Genomic DNA, 22,061 nt, shown 5'->3' with positions numbered 1-22,061 from the left:
TACTTTCGTTAAGGATCTCCTTATGCCACTGGCTTATTTTGGTCGAGAACCTTTAGCCATTGGCATGAAAATTTGTCAATTACATCTTGAATCTGCTCACGGGAGTATTTTATTCTTACTGTTTTTCTATTGGCTGTTTGGATGTGTCCTTCTGCCTCCATTGTGATGGACTATACTCCATCTGATAAAAGTTGACCGGTATTGACAAGAGGCCCGGTAGCAAGGGAGAGCACTTCTAACCAAGCCTTCTGAAAAAAGGCTCAATATTTCAGATGCTTTTTTATCTGCTTTAGTGCAATGGGTTTAATGGTGGGAAAGTCAAACATATTGGCTTTTCCAGTGCTTTTTGTGTTAATTTTAACTCCAATCATTCAGTCTTTAGAATTGTTGGACAGGCAGTTAATTTCAGACAGAATGGAATGTCACTCAGAAGACAACCTACTTTCTATATCTTTTTTCATTTACATTATCAAAACTCTGGAAACACCACTTTACATCTATATTTATGTGGAAAACTGAAACCTTGTTTTTGCATCACTCACTTCATTTAAACAGCCTGCATGACATCAACATTTTTTTAAAGTAGTATGCATTGTGTAAGGTTTGTGTATTTCTGTTGGTAGATACATGTGTACGTTTTCTATGAAACTCCATGCTTCCCCCAGTGTACCCCAAGTCCCATTTTGCCTAATGTCAAGGAAAGAGCTGACTTCCTGAGGTGTGCCCACCTTCCTTCTGCAGGGATCCCTATCAACAGCCCCTCGTTCCCCCCTCACCCTCTCATTCTTCCCTTTCTCTCTCTCCCTCCCTCAGGGGCGGTGTCAGCGTGTCGGCGGTGTGCCGCTACCGGCTGGAGGATCTACATAAGGTATTTGACGGCCCGTACAAGGAGTACAGGGAGCAGGCCCAGAAGTGGCTGCGCTATTCCGACCAGGTGCCCAACCCCCGGCCCGGAGCGGTAAGTCTAGATCCTGAGCTGAAGGGTGGCTTGTGCAAAAAAGCTTCTCTGGCTGCTCGGAGCCAACTGATTGCCTACCTTTTGCCTTGCAGTGCATAACGGCCGAGCACCGACGAAACCTGATGAACAGTTCGCAGGACTTGCCCGACATCACCCTGAACTTTGTCAAGAAGCACCCTCTCATGGACGGCCTTGTGCTGCCACAGCACAACCGACCCCTGTTGGTGCGCAAGGAGGCCAACTTCACCCAGCTGGCTGTGCAGCGCGTGCGGGCACAGGATGGCGAGCTCTTCGAGGTCCTGTTCATTGGCTCCGGTAAGGTTGCCTCTTCAGAAGTGGGGTCTGGAAGCCAGGGCCTGCCTGGGAACCCAAAGTAGCCTTGGCAAATTTTGTCCGACCAGCCACATACGGTGCATAGCAAGCGAGCGCAGTAAGCAAGCCTGACAACTACAAGGCAGGGTTTGAGGGTTTTACCCCCAAGAAAATTTGGGAAAATATTATGTATTGTATGACACATTTGTCATTATATATTCAGTTGTATATTCTTTTAAAGCATAATAAATGAGGAGCTTACTGTACACCAGGATATGACCATCTTTGTTAGGGCTCTTAAATGAATCCCTTGCACCACTCTCCAACAGTGCCTCCCGTCTCTCCATAGCATTCTTCAAATGTATTTTATTTGTTTTATAGCACCTCTTACCAGTGTAGGATGTCTGAGCACTTTAAATCTCTCTCTCTCTCTCTCACACACACACACACACACACACACAGACAATGAATCATACATGTGTAAATCGGTGTATAGAAAAGGTTATAGGAGGAGGAGGGGTATACAAGGGGCAGGATTCACATGCCATCCATAGTAGTAGTAGTCTTTTTTAACAGTGCTTGATCTGGGGGAAGCACAAACCCAGGATTCAGAACATAACACTGTGGTTAGGGTTGACTTTAATAATAAGAATTTATTTCTACCAAAATCTTTTCTTTTGTAAGCAACATCAGGATTATGAAAGGCTGGGGAAAAAATAACTTTCTAGCCTGTACTGCTTACATGCAGCTCTTTGATGGTGGCTCATATCTCGCTCTGCTAGATTATGATTGTAATTTATGAACTGCACAGTAACAAAATAATCCATTGCACTACCATAGATGAGTAAACACTGCCACTAGACAGCACTCCCAGCTCTCTCCAGAAGGTACATTAATCAGCGGAGTTAACTTGATACTTTCATTGTTGCCCCAAAACTGCTGAATATAGGAAGACCTTTTCAGTGCTTTTAAAACTGCTGCACTGCTACAAAACCGGCCCCCACCCTTCCAGCCTGCTGGGGAAACGCCCGATACGGCCAGTCCGGCTTAGCTGGAAGCATGCAATGTCTGAGCAGGATTCTGGCAGCACAGATGGCTTGGAGGACAGGAGTGTTTGGGTATTTAAATCAGGCCATTTGTGTATGCACAGATATTGGATTAATGCAACTCTGTACTAATATCTGGGTGGGAGTTGAAGGGGCGTGTTGCTAGAGAATTGTGTGCGTGTCTTCCTCTCTCTTTTTCTCTCTCACCCTCTCTGATACCTTGAAAGCACCGCAAAACCCTCTCACCCTCTACTTATTACCATCCTAGTTAATGTTTTTGCCGCCAGCTGTTAGGTGTTCATATGCTCTGCAAGTCCTGCCATCTAGTGGCCAAACGAGAATAGGATCACAAGTTTAAAAACAACTCGATATTCATGTGCATGCACTGCTAGCAGGGGCGTGTCTAGAAACACCCTTTGCACAGAACATTACTCTGGTATATGATTATGGGAGTACACTATCAAATAAGTGTTGCTCTTCAGCATGCAATCTTTGCCAAGAGTGATCACCAAAACATTGGCTGTGGGAGACAGTCGATTTATGTTTATCCTTACAAGGATAACTGGCTGGTAAAGGCAAGCAATTTCCAACAATGCAAAGTAGATATCCAGAATATAGTGAGATTACTTCACCAACTTGGACTCACGTTAAATTGAAAAAATTGTCCCCTACTCCAGAAATGTGACTTTCTTGGGGACAGAGCTAGATACCTGGAAAGCAAAGGCATGCTTTACTTTAAAGAGCGTGCATTTCAGTTTCAGTCTCTGACAGTGATGAAACTATTGGGTCTGGTGTTATCTTGCATTCATTTGATAGCAAAGACATGTTTGTACATGAGACCTATTTAGGAATAGATGAACAACAAGTCTTCACAAACATTGGAAAATGGGACGATCTAGTCTGTGGTACAAGCCAGTTCAACAAGAAGATGAAATGGTGGAAGAGAGAGAATATGCTGAATGGGTTTGGGGGAAATTTTACTACTCCTTTACCCCAGGCCATCATAACAGACACTTTAGAACAACTGAAGATCAAAGGGCCGTGGTCTGCTCAGAAGGCGCCAAACACATTAATTACTTAGTGTTTAACAACATTTTTGTAGCACACAGAGTTCCAGAGGCATATTAAGGGAAGGAGAGTGCCAAAGTGCAGATTTTCAGCAGACAACATAACTACCATGTTTACATGAATTAAAAGGGGGATAATCTTCTACCCACTATCAAATCAAGCACAGTCCATTTGCAAGTGGGCAATTTGCAAGAAACATAAATCGGATAGTATATAACCTTTTAGGAGTAGAAACCACTTTAGCAGATCAGCTTCGCAAACGGGCAAACACTTCCCATGATTGAGAACTAAAATCAGACCTGACAAACTAAATATACCAGCAGTGGGGAACACCACAGGTAGACCTATTTGCAACAGCAGAAAACATGAGGTGTATGTCTTTCCCATCCAGGTACTACCTCCCTAATTGCTTTTCCACCATTACAATTGATTTCCATAGTCTTGGAAAATCTCAGGTCATCCCACATGATCTCATTTTTGTGGTCATGTAAACCATGGTTCTGTAGTAGGGGATCTCTGTGTATAGTCATAATCTAGTGAATAGTCCCGCCCATGTGCGTGGACCCCGGAGCAATCAAAAATAATCTCTTAAGTTGTCAAAAAATTGCAGAACTGCAAAGACACTTAAGAGAGAATTTAAAAACTGATAATGCAGCCTATATCCACAGGCTACACTGTCCAGTACTTCAACTAGAAATCCCACCAAAAAAAACACACAAACAGCACAGTTTCCTCCACAGAGAAAACCTGCCTCTACCAGCAAAAGTCTCTGGCATGATAGAGAGGAAGGTATGGACAGACAAGCCCCATAGGCTGCCATTATGTGGCTCAAATAGGATACTGTGCCTTTAAGAAAACTTTCCAGAACTCTCTCAGTATCCCAGAATGTACAGCAGGTCCCTTTTGCTTTCAGTTCTTTTTTCCGGCTCCTGCAAGCAGGACCCTGGAGCATTGAGCTCTCCCTTTCAAGGGTTTATTTGGGGATTTTTTTCTCACTTTTTCTTGTGTGTAGTGCTTTGTTGTGAAGTACTATGTCCTTTTTTCTTCACTGTATTGTCAAAATGCCTGGCTTATTTGACAATTGCCCAGAGTGTGATAGGAAAGGCCAAATCCGACCCACATGGAGTGTGCATAGTCTGCCTCCCCTCTTCTCACCTCCCAGAGGAGTGTGAAATCTGCAAAACCCTCTCTGTCAGGACCCTGAGAGAGAGGATGAAGATCAGGCTCCAAGGCCTCGAGGAAAGACGTCTGAAGGCACAAGGTGGGTCAGGGCATGCTTCATCTGCCCATGCTGAGGTCTCTGGGGGGCTCCCCAGGGGCAGGAAGTCCAGCAAGCGTCCCCATACTCCGCCAGCGTCGATTGCGGCGTCGAGGGGGTTGACAACGGTCTGTTCCCCATCTCCCCAGAGCTGTGGGGAGAAACTGCGTTGACGTTCGGCGTCGAGGGAGCTGAACAGACCACCGGCGACCGTATCGTTGTCGACATCGTCTAGGTCTTCGGCGAGTCATCGACGTCAGGAAAAGGCCCGGCGTTGGCGCTCGCCGTCGAGGCGACCCCGCCGTTGCCGTCGGCGTCGGGGGGATCCTCGGCATCGAGGAGGCGTTCGCCATCAAGGAGGCGCCACCAGTCGGCGTCGCGGAGGCGCCACCGGTCGGCGTCGAAGACTTTCCTCGACGTCGAGGCGGTGTTCTTTGATGCCAAGGAAGCGCAGGAGGAGTCCTGACGCTAGGAGGTCGCCGATTGGTTCGCCATTGTTGCCAAGGAAGAAGACAAAGTCACCGGGCTCGGTGTACTCAGTGGTGTATATGCCTACTAAACCTAGGATGCCTACCCCTCCTCCTTTGCCGAAGGGTCCGCCTCCGCGGAACCCCACTGCCTCCACCACCGCCTCGTGGGCCGGCTCCTCGCCAGTCACCGCCGCCTCAACTCCCACACTCAGTCCCTCCACCGGTGCCTCTACCCAGGACGGCCCCGTTGCCACGTTATCCGATGCCACCTAAGGGGACCCCTCAACCGAGAGTCCCGGCCAGGCCGACATCGCCTGCTCCTGCGAGGCCTGCGGACCGGCCGAGAAGATCGCGCTCCCGCTCCGGCTGGAGAGGGAGGTCGCGGAGCCATGGCCGGTCTCATCTCGATCTAGACGTCGCCACAGGAGGCGCAGATCCAGATCCCGCAAATGCTCTTCCACCAGGGATTATTCACCGACGCTGTCGGAGTCTCCAGGGACGAGAGTGTCGCCCCGTTGACGATATCTTCTCCTTCCAGGAAGTGCTGTTGAGGGGTGTGGCTAAGCTAGGGATCACGGTGACGGTGCCAACACCTACGACGTCCGTGATCTTCGAGACGCTTCACAAGAAGCATTTGTCTCGGCCGCTGCTTCCGTTGGTACCAGGATTTGAGGAGCACGCCAAGGAGTTGTTTCTCACTCCGGCGGTGACGAAAGCAGCCCCCTCCAGGCTCATCAAGAAATACCGGGCTCCGGAATCTGACCCGGCTTTTCTTCGAATGGACCCAACACCTGACTCCGTGATTGTGACGGCGGCTAAGAAGCAGCATGCCACCACACCGTCTTCGACGGTGCCGCCTGATAAGGACAGCCGTTGACTGGATTTGGCGGGCAGAAAGGTCTGTGGGACTGCATCTACCACCATGAAGGCTGCAAGTGCCGGGCCTCTGTTGGGGCGATATGATCGTGCCCTATGGTAATCCCTCCAGCAGTACGCTGAGCTCCTCCCTCATGACTAGAAAGAGGACTTTCTGGAGATATTAAGTGAGGGGATGATGGTGTCACACCAGATCAGCAGCGCGGCTGCTGATGTATCTCTTCTGGCGGCGCACGGATACTGCCACGGCATCAACCAACGGCGTCACGCTTGGCTTCGCCTCACCTCACTCAAACCGGAGGCGCAACAGCGGGTGGCCAACCTGCCTTTCTCGGGTGAAACCCTGTTCGGCAAACCTGCGGACAATGAAATGACCCGTACGAAAGCAGAAGTCGAAAGCACAAGTTACTACTTGTGTACCGATATATCTGTAAGAGACATTAGTTAGTGATAGATTCCTTACCTTAGAACATCCCCAGGCGTCAGACTGGATCCGGAAATTTTGGCGTAGCAGTACCCTTGCGCGTCGGTAGGCGTCGTCTGCGGCTCCGCGTCCGTCGTCGTGGGCGCCGTGATGACGTTGTCGGAGTACTTAGACGCCGCCTCCGCGTGCCGACGTCAGTTCTTAGACACAGCTTTTCCGCGCCAGAAACGCAGAGCTATGCTAAAAACCAACACTGGTGCCTTTGAAACTAGGGCCCTGAAAGGGGATGACCTTAACCCTGGATATCGGTTCGCAGAACGGGGAGGATGGGTGGATCGGTAAGGAATCTATCACTAACTAATGTCTCTTACAGATATATCGTTACACAAGTAGTGACTTGTGCATCTGAAAGAGACACGTTAGTGATAAATTCCTTACCTTAGAATAGATACCCCAGCAATACCAACCCCGGTGGTGGGTCTGCCAACCAATAATCACACCAGAAAGTCCTGGAGGACAGAACGGCCAAAGAAGCCATCCCTCCGGACTTGGCTGTCCAGGCAATAGTGTCTTGCAAACGTGCGTGTGCAGCGATGCCCAGGTAGCTGCCTGGCAAATGTCCTGCAAGGGCACTCCTCGCCCCAGGGCAGTTGTAGTCGCCGTGGCCGTAGTGGAATGAGCCCATAGTCCCACAGGGGTTTCCTTCTTAGCCAAGGAGTAACACGCCTGGATACACAAGATGATCCACCGCAAGATGGTCCGCTTGTGCACCGCCTTTCCCTTCTTGGCGCCCACGTAACCAACAAAGAGTTGGTCATCCACCCGGAACTGGCGTGTTCGATCCAGATAGTAAGAGAGTGCACGTTTTGGGTCCAGACGGTGGAGCCTCTCTTCCTCTTTCGAGGGATGCGGAGGCGGAAAGAAGGTGGGCAAGGTGATGGACTGCCCGATGTGGAAGGCTGTAACTACCTTGGCCAGGAAAGAGGGCCTCATCCGCAACACAACCTTGTCTGGATTGACCGAAAGGAAAGTAGGTTTAGAGGATAGAGCCTGGAGTTCACTCACTCTCCTGGCAGAGGTGATGGCAACCAGGAAGGCAGTCTTCAAAGTAAGAAGGCGGATAGGACAGTTGTGAAGTGGCTCAAAGGGAGCGCACACCAGAAAAGTAAGAACCAGGTTCAAGTCTCACCGAGGCATCACGACGGGAACAGGTGGAAACGTATGTGTGATGCCTTTCAGGAATCGATTAACAACAGGGGACTTGAACAAAGAAGGTTTATCAGGCAGCCTTACAAAGGGCAGAAAAGTAGCCCTTGATAGTGCCCAGAGCAGAGCCCTGCTGGGCAAGACAAAGAAGGTGGATAAGAACCTCAGAAAGAAGGGCAGAGAGAGGATCCACAGCCTTTGCTGTGCACCATGCCACAAATCTGTTCCACCTGCAGGCGTATACCGACTTTATGGAGGGACGCCTGGCTGCCAGAATGATGTTACAGACTTCAGGAGGCAAGTCAAATGGCCTCAACTGTCGCCGCTCAATCTCCAAGCATGGAGGTGGAGACTGGACAGGTTCGGGTGGAGGACCGACCCCAGCTGCTGCGACAGGAGGACCTCCTGAAGAGGCAGACGAACCGGGGGATCGACTGAGTAGCTCGGGATACCTTCGTGCCCAGTCCGGAGCCACAAGGATGACTTGTGCCCCCTCGCACTTGATCTTCTTGAGCACTCTGGGCAGAAGTGGTATAGGTGGAAAGGCGTACAACAGACCGCAACTCCACTCGCGACGAAAAGCGTCTCTGAGCGAGTGCCGCCTTGGAAATTCCAACGCGCCGAACTGATGACATTGCGCGTTCTTTCGGTGGCGAATAGATCTAACCAAGGCTCTCCCCACTGCTGAAAGAGGCCTTGCGCCACGTCCGAGTTCAGACGCCATTCGTGATCCATCATGCACCGGCGGCTGAGTTCGTCCGCCCTGGCGTTCAGAGAACCTGCCAGGTGTTGAACCACCAGGATCACACCCTGATGTTCCAGCTACTGCCAAAAGCGCAGAGCCTCCTGGCAGAGGGTCCACGACACCACCAGCCCTGTTTGTTGCAGTACCACATGGCGGTGGTGTTGTCCATGAACACTTGCACTACACACCCCCGGACAGAGGGGAGGAATGCCTTCAGTGCTAGACTAATCCCCCACAGCTCCAAAAGGTTGATATGGAGCCAGGACTCCACCAGAGACCAGAGGCCTCTGATCTCTGCCTCTCCCATGTGGCCTCCCCAGCCCTGGAGGGACGCGTCCGTCACAACTACGTGCTCCAGTTGGGGAAGGGAGAGGGATCTGCCGCTGACCTAATCGCGGTCTGTGAGCCACCACTGCAGCTGTCTCGCAGTGCCCTCCGAGATCAGGACATGGTCGGACAGGTTGCCCTGATGCTGGGCTCACTGAATCTTCAGGTCCCACTGCAGAGCCCGCATCCGCCAACGGGCATGATGCACCAGAACGATGCAGGAAGCCATCAGCCCCAGAAGCCTCAGCGTCAACCTGACAGACTCGGGATAAAGGCTGAAAGATTGGAATCAGAGCCTGTATATCCCGAACCCGCTGTTCGGGAGGATAAACCCGAAACTGCGCCGAGTCGAGAACCGCTCCGATGAAGAGGAGCTTCTGAGAGGGACACAGGTGTGGCCACGAAAGGAGCGAAAGGCACCCGTTTGCTGGTGCGGGGCCGACATGCCCAAGGACTTGGCCGTAGCCCTGGAGTCCTTAAAGCGCATGGTCTGCCTTGTCACCAAAAAGGCGACGGCCATCAAACGGCATGACCATCAGTGTATTCTGGACATCGGCCGAAAAGTTGGCGGACCTCAACCAGACGTGGCGACGAATCGCCACTGTTGTTGCCATCGCTCTACCTAGTGAGCCGGTGGTATCCAGCCCACACCGGATAGAATATTTTGCTGCATGCCGGCCTTCCACAAGGGCTTGGCCGAGTGTTGCCCGTACCTTCAACAGACACTCTGGCAGCAATTCCGCGACCGTATCCCACAGAGAGTGGGTGTAGCGGCCCAAGAGGCATGCGGTGTTGGAAGACCGCAGTCCCAGACTAAGGGAGGAGAATACCTGTTTGCCGTACTGCTCATACCTCTTGGATTCCCTGTCCGGCGGAGCCGACGGGAATGCGGTCTGGGAATTTGATGCCTGGATGACCAGGCTCTCGGGGGTGGGGTGGGTGGACAGACAGGAAACATGGGTCGCCCGGGGCCGGGTGGTGGCGTCTGGCCACGTTCCTATCTACGGGCGAACCCGTTGCGGGCCTGGACCAAGTGCCCAAAAGAACGCCAGTCAAGGCCTCATTAAACAGCAGCAGAGGCTCGGCTGAGCTTGACTGCGGTTTAAGGACCTCAGTGAGGAGGTTAGTCCTCACGGCCGCGACGGGGAGCTCAAGGCCCAAGGCCTTGGCTGCCCTAATCAACACCACACTGTAGGTTGCCCCCTCCTCCGTAGCCACGGTAGGAGGTGAGACAAAACCAGTGTCTGGTGATGTGTCCAGACCACTGGCATCCCCAAGTCCACCTGTCCAGTCCTCCTGAGACTGACACTCTCGGGTCAGAGGGTCCTCAGACCCCTCCCATTACTCCTCTTCACCCATCCCTTGATAGTCAAGGTTGTCAAACGATGAGGCCGGTTCATAGAAGCTAAACTCCCCAAGCGGCGTCGAAAGCGGCGCCGTTCTGATGCCGGAACCGGAGCGAGGGAGGCATCGGGGACGGCGCTGCCCGAGGACGGCGCTGGAGGTGACACCTGAGGGACCGGTGCCGGTGAGGTCATTAGGTCAACCGGCGATGACCCGGATCCCGAAGCGGATCCAGTGGGACACTGCAGCGCCGGGCCCGAAGGCGCCGGCGACGTCTGAGCCGAAGCACCCGACCCGCTATGGGCCCCAAACGGGTCTGCTGGGCCCCAAGGCACCGCGGAACCCGTCGGGGAAAAGAGGTTCCTCATGGCCATGAGGAAGCGCTCGATCTCCCCCGGTGTTGCGTCCTGCCCAGGACCGGAGGGTGTGGAGCAGGCCGCGACGCCGCGTGGGCGGTATCGCCCGAACCCCCGGCCGTGTCGAGCGGGGGGAGGGGGTCGCGTGTTTGGGGGGGGGAAGGGGGAAGGGGGAAGGGAAGTCAGAAGAGCGATGACGTCTCTTCGACTTCTTGTGCTTACCTGATGACGACTTCGACCCGGAGGAGTGATGCCGACTCTTGGATCTGTGATGGCTCCGACCCCGCGACCTCTCCCTCGACCTCCTGTGGAACCGGGACCTCTCGTGGCGCGGGGCCGACTGCCGGAGTTCGAGTCGCTTGCGGGACCGCTCCCACCTAGCTTTCGAAGTCAGGGCCCGGCAGTCTGGGCAGGCCTTATCGTCCTGGTCGACGCCGAAACAGTGGAGACACCGACGGTGAGGGTCGGTGACCGACGTCAGTCAGTCGCAATCCTCACAAGCTTTGAAACCAGGCATCCCTATCGGCACTGTCCGGAGTCGCAAGAGTCAAGAAAAATGATCAAAAGGGATCAAAAAAGTTTAGTCAAAAAGTGACTAAGATACTGCTTTTTCCAGATCTGCGCTGCTGGCGCGGAAAAAAGAACAACTTACGTCAGCACACGGAGGCGGCGTCTCTTTCAGATCCCTGACGGCGGTCTGGTTAGAGAAGCCTGAGAAGAAGAACTACCGACAGCAGCAACAACAGCAGCAGTTCCGGAAGCCCTTCCAGAAATGCCAGAGGGGCAGAGGAGGCCAACAGTCCGCAACAGGCCCTGAGCAATTACTTCCCCTACATCCGTTACCCACTCCTGTGGGGGGGAAGCGTTCAATTTTTTCTGGCAGAGTGGAGAAAAATTGCTCCGGACAAGTGGGTGCTGAATATTGTTTGCAATGGATACAGGCTTCGGTTCACCAGCCCACCTCCAGCTATTCGCCGGTGAGCTTGCAGTTTCAGCTGTGCGAGCTACATGCAGAGGCCGACATCCTGTTCACGAAAAGGGCGATCGAAGTCGTACCTCTGCCTCAAATAGGAAGAGGTCTGTACTCACGGTTCTTTCTGGTCCGCAAGAAAAAAAAAGAACGAGTTCAGGCCCATTCTGGACTTGCGGCACGCAAACAAGTGGATTCGCAGAGAGAGATTTCGCATGCTGTCGTTGCAGCAGATTTACCCTCAGCTGCAGCAGGGAGACTGGCTTTGTGCTATAGACCTACAGGATACGTACTTCCATGTGCCCATTGCACAGAAACACAGGAAGTTCCTGCGATTCCAAGTCGGCGCCAATCATTATCAATACACAGTACTGCCATTCGGGCTGAAGTCTGCGCCCAGGACGTTCTCGAAGTGCATGGCAGTGGTAGCTGCACACCTGCGGAAGAACAAGGTGTTTGTCTACCTGTACCTAGACGACTGGTTGATCAAGGCCTCCTCCTTCTCGGAAGCTCAAGCACACTTCCAGAAGACGTACGTTCTATTGAACAAGCTGGGGTTGCATATCAACATGTCCAAGTCGGTCCCGACTCCAGTCCAATGCATACAGTACTTGGGAGCCTCCATCAATACGCTGTCAGCAAGCGTGTCTCCTTCGGAGGAGCGACGGTTATCACTCCTTCGGAAGGCTCAGGCTCTTATGATCGCTCCATCTACAACAGTGAGGACGGTGTCTTCTCTACTGGGGTCGATGGCCTCTTGTAACTTCCTCAGGCCTCACGCACGGTTGCACATGAGACCACTGCAGGAGTGCTTGGAGGATCAGTGTGATCAGAGGACTGGTTCTTGGGACGACACGATACGACTGTCTCTGCATGCTCTTCAGTCTCTGAAGTGGTGGTGTTCAGCAGAGAATCTCCTTAGAGGGGTTCCTTTCCCCAAGGACATTCCCACACAGACGATTGTGACGGATGCGTCTCTCCACGGCTGATGAGCGCACTCCAGAGACTTACAGATTCAAGGGACGTGGTCTCTGTCGGAATCCATGTACCACATCAATTTCCTGGAACTCAGAGCTGTTCACTTGGCACTGAAGGCCTTTCGGACCAACTCTCTGCTTGTACAGACGGACAATACGACCACGATGTATTACCTCAACAAGCAGGGGGGCTCGAGATCACGCACTCTGTCTCAGGAGGCGCAGGCGATCTGGCACTGGCTTCTGGCCAGAGGACTGACTATAACGGCTACCCATCTGCCAGGTGTGCAGAATGTTCAGGGGGACGCACTGAGCAGGCTGATTCAGGAAAACCATGAATGGGTCATAAACGTCGCAGTGCTAGGAGAAGTCTTCGCAAGGTGGGGGACTCCAGATGTAGATCTGTTCGCCACCGCCGAAAACAGCAAATGCCGAGACTTCGCCTCCAGGTACTACCAACAGGGGACGTTGGAGAATGCCCTATGGATCGACTGGTCGAACAGCTTTCTGTACGCTTTTCCACCCATTCCCCTGATTCCGGCGGTGCTCATCAAGCTGTCCCGGTCCAGGGCGCGGATGATATTGATCGCCCCGGAATGGCCCAGACAGTGGTGGTTCACAGACCTGCTTCACCGGTGTCTCCTTCCTCCCATACGGCTGCCATGCAGGCCAGACCTTCTCACGAAGTTCGGGGGGCAGATGGTGCACCCGAACCTCTCGTCTTTGAGTTTGGCGGCATGGCTCCTGAGAGAGTGCAATATGGCCATTTGAATCTACCAGAAGATTGTATGGACATAATGAAGGAGGCTAAGCGACCTTCCACTAGGACTTCATATGCTTACAAGTGGAAGAGATTCTGCATCTGTGCAAGTCCAAGAACTATGACCCTACGACGTGTAAGGAGGATGTCATCCTTCCTTATCTTCTACATTTGGCGCAGTCTGGCCTTAATTTCCATTCCATTAAGGTTCAACTCGCTGCATTGACTCCCTACAGGAAATGCCCTTCACAGACTTCCTTCTTCCAGATCCTTGTGATCAAAGATTTTTTGGAAGGCTTGAAGAAAGTATTCCCTCCTGTCCGGCTTCCTTCGCCTTCATGGGAATTGAATGTGGTGCTGTCCATATTGATGAAGGAGCCCTTTGAACCTATTCATGAGGCTTCGTTGCAGCACCTGTCCTGGAAGGCAGAGTTTCTTGTGGCCATCACATCGGCCCGCAGGGTGAGTGAAATTCAGGCGTTATGTTGCCAAGAACCTTATACTGTATTTCATGCTGCTAAAGTTGTTATGCGTACTCACCCTAAATTTCTTCCCAAGGTTATTTCTGATTTTCATGTCAACCAGACCATAACTTTGCCTATGTTTTTTCAGAATCCTTCATCTCCTGCGGAAAGGTCTCTACATTCCCTGGATGTTAGGAGGCTGTTGAAATTTTATCTGGATAAAACCAAAGATATTCGTAGGTCAGACCAATTGTTTATCAATTATGGATCCGTCAGGACCGGTCTTGCTACCTCCAAACAGTCCATTTCTAGGTGGATTGTGTCCTGTATACAATTGTGTTACCAAAAGGCTAATAAGACCTTAGGAGGTAAACCGAAGGCTCATTCTACCAGGGGCAAAGCTGCCACGACTGCTTTGCTACATAATGTTCCAATTGCAGAAATTTGCAAGGCGGCCACTTGGAGGTCGGTCCATACCTTTGCTAAGCATTACTGTCTGGACACTGACGCCAGGACAGATGCGCAGGTTGGGCAGGCTTCGTTGCGAAATCTGTTCGCACAGTAGTGGTGTTATTTCTTTATTCTCCACCGCCTCTTTGGTGTGGGGATGGGCTTGCCATTCTATTCACTAGATTATGAATATACACAGAGATTCCCTACTACAGAAGAAGTAGTTTCTGTCCTGTAACTCCAGTTCTGTAGTAGGGGTATCTCTGTTATAGTCATAAGCGCCCGCCCTCCTCCCCGGTGGAGAAAGATATTCATGTAAGGAATGCTACAGGTCTGGCGTGTTACGCCTTCAAAAAGAACTGAAAGTAAAAGGGACCTGCTGTGCATTCTGGGATACTGACAGAGTTCTGGAAAGTTTTCTTAAAGGCACAGTATCCTATTTGAGCCACATAATGGCAGCCTATGGGGCTTGTCTGTCAACACCTTCCTCTCTCTCATTCCAGAGGCTTTTGCTGGTAGAGGCAGTTTTTCTCTGTAGAGGAAACTGGGCAAGCTGTGCTGTTTGTGTGGTTTTTTTTTGGTGGGATTTCTAGTTGAAGTACTGGACAGTGTAGCCTGTGGGTATAGGCTGCATAATCTGTCTTTAAATTCTCTCTTAAGTGTCTTTGCCATTCTCCAATTTTTTTACAATTTAAGAGATTATTTTTGATTGCTCCGGGGTCCACGCACATGGGCGTTCACTAGAATAGGACTATAACAGAGATACCCCTACTACAGAACTGGAGTTACAGGACAGACACTACTCCTTCTTTTATTTAATACAAAGGGTACAGCTCGTTTTACCACAAAGATCCCAATACACAAATCCAGGACTACTACAATTGACATCCTGGCTCATGAGATGGCCGAATTTGGTTTCCTCAGGTTACCTGAAAGAGCACTTGATCTCATTAAAGATGCCCAGAGAGTACCCACAAGGAAGTGCTGCACTTTAAAATGGAAGAGGTAGCGTAATATGGTGCAAGAAGAACCATTCTCTTAACTCACTCGTCTAAGTTAATAGTGATAGTTTGATACTTCACACATTTAATGGACTGCCAATTATCATCGCTCTTGAAAAGGGTTCATCTGTCAGCAGTTGTAGCATACTTTCAAAACCGATTTTTAGCACTTCCCTCATTAAAATGGATAAAGCTTAAGGCCTTACCCTTCAAAGACAGCTCCAGCAATGCAACAGAACTTAAATTTAGTACTAGAAGGACTGGTGAGGTCACCATTTGAACCTGTGGCCTTACTCATTGGGGTACCCTACCACGCCCAGTTACCAAAGGTTAGGAATCTGGGCGTCATATTTGACGACAAGCTGTCCTTCGTTCCCCATGCCAACTCTGTAGTCTCAACATCATTCCTCAAGTTGCGAATGATAAAGCTTCTACCATTTCTTCCCCTGAATGTGAGAAAAACATTAGTAAGTACCCTAGTCATGTCGACCATTGACTACTGTATTTGTATTTGTATGCAGAATTTATAAAGCGCGAACTGTCGCTCCGAAAGGAGCATCCTGGCGCTGTAATGGTCTTCTCATGAATGCCTAAAGTAAGGTCATCCACAAACTTCAATTAGTCCATAATGCTATTGGGAACGCCTAAATATAAGCCTATCTCCCATGTCATTCAACAGTACCACTGGCACCCAGTGAGGAACCGCATCAAGTTTAAGGCCTTGTGCATTGCTTACAAAGCCTCTTGCAATTCCGGACCTTTGTTTCTAAACAAGGCTCTAGATGCATCTGCTTAAGGTCCCACACACTAAAACCGCATCATGGGGTGACAAGCGCTTCATCGTTGCCGCAGGAAAACTTTGGCATTTTCTCCCAATCAAGATTAGATCCAGCCAGTCCCTACTAGCTTTTAGAAAACTGACAAAAACCTGGTTGTTCACTCAATAAGTTCCTTTGCTATCTGGTTTATGCCCGCTGTCCGAGACACCCACAGGTATTTGCACGCTTTAAAAATCTCATAAATAAATAAAAGCTGGCCTGTGTGCCGCTGCTTTTATAAGTGAGCAGACATGCCTTCTGAGCACAGGGCCGTCTGAAAGCGAACTTTTTAAATGTTTTTTATTTTTAAGCATCTTTTTATAAAGCGTACAGCAAGCAATAAGGGAACCAGTACACCACAAGAAGGCGTGTATGCAGATAAAGAGTGAACAAACTGCAGTCTTACTGTTAATGATCTAACTTCCCACCTCCTGGTCTTTTCCCTAACCCCCATCTGTCAGGGGTGCCACCCACGGAATAGTGGCTTAAGTAGCAACTGCATTGGGGGCATTACAGGGGCTTCCTCTTTGACCATGCCACTTGTTCCAGACCCTCTTTCACTTTCCAGAGGTCTGAAAGTAAATTTGAGAGTACTGGCTGATCCCATGAATGTAGAAAAATACTTGAGAAGGACCACACATACGCACTGGACATGATTGAACTTCATATGTGTTATATTTGCGTTATCTAGCAGTGGGGGAGAGAACCTGGGGACACTTGGGACAGAGAGTAAGTGGGCAGACACAGCACCTACCATGCTAGTGTTCAGAGACTCTAACCTGTTTTATACTAGTAGTGAGTGAAATTGTGTGGTTATAGTACTTTCTTACAAAGATCAACATTGGATTCGACGGCACCCACAAAGACACACCCCCCCCTCTCTCTCACTAAAAAGTCTGACTGCTAGCCCTTGCTATCCTGAGAGTTGAGTGCGGAAGGTTTTGTATTTGGCTTATTTTGCAGAGCCTTTGTAGGACTGGTCTCCAGGACATCAAGAGCAAACCGCCTGAACCTGCACGTTTTAGGACAAGTAAACCTTCCTTACCCCGGGGCCAAATGAGGTCTGACAGACGTGTTTTGCTTTCCACATTAAGTGCTGTGTGCTTGACTTTTTTTTATAGTTTCTTTGCCTCATCTGTTGTCAGTGTGATCTTTGCCTCTTCTGCAGTCTGGATGCTCTGTACTTAGCTTGTCAAAGACATGCTTTGTCTTTCATCTGCAGTTAGTTCTCTATCTTCTACTTCTTGTTTTGGTTGCTGAACCTATTCACTTTTTCTTGCAGACAATGGCTGGGTGAGCAAGGCGGTGAATCTTGGCACGCATGTTCACGTAATTGAGGATGTACAGGTGTTTGACCGATCACAGCCCGTGCAGAGTCTTGTCATCTCCCACTCGAAGGTATTGGATTAATGAGAGCTGTGTGGCGTGGATTCCTGTTAAGTTTGTGCTGTGTCAAGGGAATTATTAGGGTAACCAGATGGAATTAATTGGGTGACATTAGGAAATTCAGTGTATTTTGGTTGCATTAATGGGAGTTCCCTAGTCTAAATAATGTTCTTTCGTGTAATGTGCCCTGATTGCATTTATAGGATCTTTGAAGAACTCTTGGCATACTGTGATTAAATTATTATGTGATCCTCAGGGCTGCTGTGCTAGAGTTCTTGAGATGCCCAGAGCAATTTTATCAGGTGCTTTAATGAAATTCCTGGTCTGTCCCTGGGTATTAAGAATGTACTCCTTATATAGGTCTCATGGTTCCTGAAATATTATATCAATGCAACACAGCAGCCAATTTTAAAAAATGTCGCCCAGAAAAATTTGACCCCGATCAGCAGTGTCTACCCAAGCTAAATTACTTCTCTAATGATCCATAAAACACAAATTAAAAACGAAAATCTCTGGATCACAATTTTTTTACGTATATCCGGGGGTCCAGGATTACTTGTATTAATGGGTTGCACCTCTTGAGCTGATTCTGTTGTCTCCTCCTCCTATCCCCCTTCTCTCCCTTTACTCCTTGTTGATGGTTTGGCGCTCTAACCTTACCCTTTCACTAATTCCTCCCCTTATGCTAGTGGATCCATCCTCCATTTTACGCTGGTGGTCACCTTCTCTTGCATAGGTTTTCCTCTTGCTCTCTAATGTATTAAAGGTCCTATGCTTATTCTTCTGCTGTCTCCCCCATGCCACATTTCTTGTGTTGATTGGCTCACCCTCCGTATCGGAGTGCACTCCTTCATTTTGCTCATGGTCTCTTTCTCATTCTGCAGAAGCTTCTCTTTGCGGGTTCTCACTCTGAGGTGGTCCAGATGCCTCTTGCTGACTGCAGTAAATACCATACATGCACTGACTGCATCCTGTCCAAAGACCCGTACTGCGGATGGAACCAGGACCTCAGCGGTTGCCTGCGGGTCCAGGAGCATGATGGGTAAGCTGAGATTACTTGTGAGGTACAACTGAAATTTGAATTGTTGCTGTGGACCAACTCCTGTGGGTACGACTGACATTTGAATCGGTGCTGGGGATGAACTACGATACTGGGCAAGTTACAAGCTGGACTCTGGGTCTAACTGCTGTATGGTCGGATGGCGATTGCTCATCTTGCTGCAGTAGGCTGGACAGAAGGGAGTCTGGCTGTAGAGTAACTGAGAGAGACTGGCTGCAAGGTAACGGGGACAAGGGAAGAGTAGATGCTGTTAAATGGCTGCAGTGGGGCCATGGTGATGATGACCAAATGCTTTCTGGCTGGAGTATGACTAGGTGAAGAGGAGGGCTTATAAATACCAGTGGGGAAGAGAGGTCCTCTGACTGCAAATTTGACGACAGTTGCTTCAGGGTGTTCTCTTGATACCGAGGACTTTTGCATTGTAAACGGGAGGGTCTCTGTCTCAGGTTAATGGAGCTGCGGTCTGTCTCTGGCTGCAGTTTAACTCTGTGAAAGAGGGTCAACTACTATATGCAGTGCTTAATTTTAGCTGGTGCTTTCCGGTGCTCGGCACTGAACTTAATGGTTAACACCTGCGCTTATAACAGTCTGCCACATAGTGGCGCTGCCTGTCTAATTTACAGAAGAGCACAATTACAGTTGTATGTTAATTCAGTATACAATATAAATGGCTAATACCTGCTGTCCAACCCATTCTTGTAGCTTTTGGGGGCCTGGAATAGTCTGAATGTTCACACTTGTAGGACTGTGACGCTTATGTTTTTTAACAGATTAAGCACTTACTATAGTGTAACCAGTTTGAGTGATTTTTTGCTGTGTGACTAGGCAAAGAGGGGGGAGAGAGGATCTGGTTTAAAGGGTAAGCTAGCTGTGTGGCTTTCATAGCTGCTCTATCATTAGTCTCAGTGGGCTGTCTGGCTGCAGTGGGCATGAAGGTATGGTGGGGTTTGGTCTTCAGCTGCACTATTAATGTGATGAGGGTGGAGCCCAGTCGTTTTTGGATGCACTGTGGCTGGTGTGAAGATGAATTTCATTGGCTGGGAAGGAAGCCTTTGGTTGCAGTGTAACGCATGGGCGTCCTTTTCCTGCTCTGTCAACTGGGGTTGACCTGGCTGCAGTGAGAGGCTAATGTTTCCATTGCCAGTGCTGAGAGTTTGTGTGTAATGGAAGGTATTGTGACAAGTGCCGCTCGCAGCAGTTTTGGAAGCGCTGAGCCCTTTTCGCCATCATTGAATGTTGGGAGTAACTTTGCCTGTTCCCGTTTTGTTAACTTCGGATAGTGACTTTGTTTTTCTGTGGAAGACACGGACTGGGTCTGAGGAGGCAATACCATCTGGAGATTGCGGGACTGCGAGGACCAGTAGGCAGTGCGCTATATCGGGCGCAGCTGGTCCTCTTCCCGCCCAACATCACCACGCCCCTCATTACTTTATTAGCTCCACACACGCAACACGCGGGACGCGCGCGCCGGACGAAGCCCGGGCCAAGGGCGGGCCCGTTGTAGCCCGTTAAAGCCCAATCAAGACCGGACCGGGCCCCCCATTTAACGTCTTGTACCTGGTGACATAGCCTTCACCCCTGTTATGGTAATACCCTGGACTCCTTGAATTTTGACACCAATGTGAGCGCCTATGGTACTGCATTGATATTCAACTGATTTGTTACTGGGGATAGCTATGTCCACTCGCGAAAGTAGAAGCAGGGCTACCGCTGGGTCCTTATTGTTGGGAACATTGGACAATTTTATTATCGGAACAAATTGCGTTATCGATGAAGGGATATCTTTAATGGAGCGGAGGGTTTCGCAGGATTTGGCCATGGCAAACCTTTCATCCATGGGCCATTTTGCGAACGCTCGTACGCCCGATCTGAACACTCGAGATAGAATCACGGATACTGAGGTTCTTATACATAGTCCACCTAGTTCGCAAGGCTCCTTTTTGTTCCTTGCCTACGCCAACTGCACATTTACCAGTAGACGGAGTATTAGAGGACACACATGTAACAGTTGTTGATAGTTCACCTGTCAAACCTGGTACTAGACCGCTTCGCAGGAGACGGGAAGGTGCTATCCCTAAGAGGAAGCGACTACCTTCTGCCACGACTGGAAAGAATAAAAAGAATTCTGCCAGGGATAAACTAAGCCAGGACACATCCGATGCACATAAGGGGGCTAAACCGCAAGAGTCACTGACTGAATGTGCTCCACCACCTCAGGTGACTGCAATACAAGTATTGGCACACGGAGTGGGTGCTAGCACAGACAGTGTTACAGCCTCAAGTTGCCGGGATTGAAAAACAGCTTTGAAGATTGAACTGACCCTGAGAAGTATTAAGAACACAGGGAATCCCATAAATAGTCTTACGGGCACACCCCAGGCAAACTCGGCTGCAGAGGTGCAGATAGTTCACCAAACTGCCCCTACTGCTGAGAGAGCGCCTTCGAAGGGGATGAAAACCCAGGTGACTGCACGCACGCCAGAGCTGCCCATTATGGCGTACAAAGGCCCAATAAAAACTGCAATATCACAGAGAGTGTGCAGAAGGGGCATCTGAGGAAGCACTAAGGAGGGCAGGCAGTATAAACTTACCACCGCAATCAAGCCCCCTATGTGAAAGTGTTAACAGGCGTCCCTGAATTAAAATCCACTAGTCAAGAGCCATTTATGTGTTTGAAAAACAAGGTGGCTTTATGGTTTAATAGAAATAGACCCTTACCCCCTCATATTAGGTCTGAAATTATGATGGTGCGCCGACTACCCTGGTTGGGGAAACAGCCCAAAAACTATCGCGGGGGATTGTATATTGGTTAATTTTAACGATCATCGGACAGTAGACTATATTTGCTCCTGGAATAATAATTATAAGGACTCTGGTTCCTTGATAGAGCCTCGCCCATTGTCTATTTTCTATCCCCCATTAAACCAGCTAGATGGAGTGCCCTGGACTCGTGTAACTTACAATCGATATGGCAGGGCCGGCAACCATCATCATGGATTTTTAAATAATCAGTACCCTCTGCCTCTTCAAAATAGATTTAGTTCACTAGAAATGGTGGACTGACTGAACCTAAGAATAGATAGTAAGCAGAGTAGAGAAACGGGGGGTTGTGAGCAAGGGGAGCGGAATGTTCTGGTAATCCCGCCAATTAAAAATAATAAGGGATTTGGAAAAACAGCCAACAAAACTGCAATCAATATACAAGATGTTGTGCCTGTAAGGGGGGTGAAGGATATTATGCGGCAGGAATCATTAACCCAATGTGACAATCAGCATAGAACCCCGCTTGGAGCAGACATACAGACACTAGTTACACTAGGTAAAGAGAACGGGGAAAAGGGAGAACCCATAACTTTCATATCTTGGAACGTGGGCAGATTATCGAATAAGCTAAATGATCCAGCCTTTGTACCCTTCATAAAACAATTCTCCATCGTATGCCTCCAAGAGACATGGGAGCGGGACAAAATTCATATTAATGGGTTCAGAACATTTCACACAGCTGCTGATTATCAATCGGGGGCAGAAATAAAGGGGGTCTCTGTGTCTATATTTCAAATACTTCCAAAGTTGGGGTCGGTAAATTTAGGACGTTCTCGAAAATACTATCAAAAGGTGGAGCTCATATTTGCTGGTAAAGAGACCATTAATCTGATACATTTTTACAATAATATTGCTAAGGACGAATTGGCTAGTGTTTTTGAAAGCTTGTCACATATGATGTCAGAATCTGATGTGGATTGTCTTTCGGGAAATCGTATTCTATGGGTGGGTGATTTTAATTG

At 49.6% G+C, this 22,061-nt stretch overlaps 1 protein-coding gene across 1 annotated transcript in view; it reads left to right on the top strand.

Annotated features, from left to right (window-relative positions):
- SEMA4C (semaphorin 4C) overlaps positions 1-22,061 on the top strand; it is an 88,829-nt gene that overhangs the window by 58,766 nt on the left and 8,002 nt on the right. Inside the window, exons 10-13 of the mRNA XM_086943355.1 lie at positions 814-958; positions 1,051-1,273; positions 17,113-17,228; positions 18,101-18,258. Of these exons, the coding sequence (XP_086799481.1) occupies positions 814-958; positions 1,051-1,273; positions 17,113-17,228; positions 18,101-18,258 (642 nt within the window). The remainder of the gene's footprint in view (positions 1-813; positions 959-1,050; positions 1,274-17,112; positions 17,229-18,100; positions 18,259-22,061) is intronic.

Source organism: Lissotriton vulgaris, chromosome 11 (genome assembly GCF_964263255.1).
Source record: "Lissotriton vulgaris chromosome 11, aLisVul1.2, whole genome shotgun sequence".
Taxonomy (NCBI): domain Eukaryota; kingdom Metazoa; phylum Chordata; class Amphibia; order Caudata; family Salamandridae; genus Lissotriton; species Lissotriton vulgaris.
The sequence above is the reverse complement of the archived record's forward strand: the minus strand, read 5'-3'. Positions and strand labels throughout refer to the sequence as shown.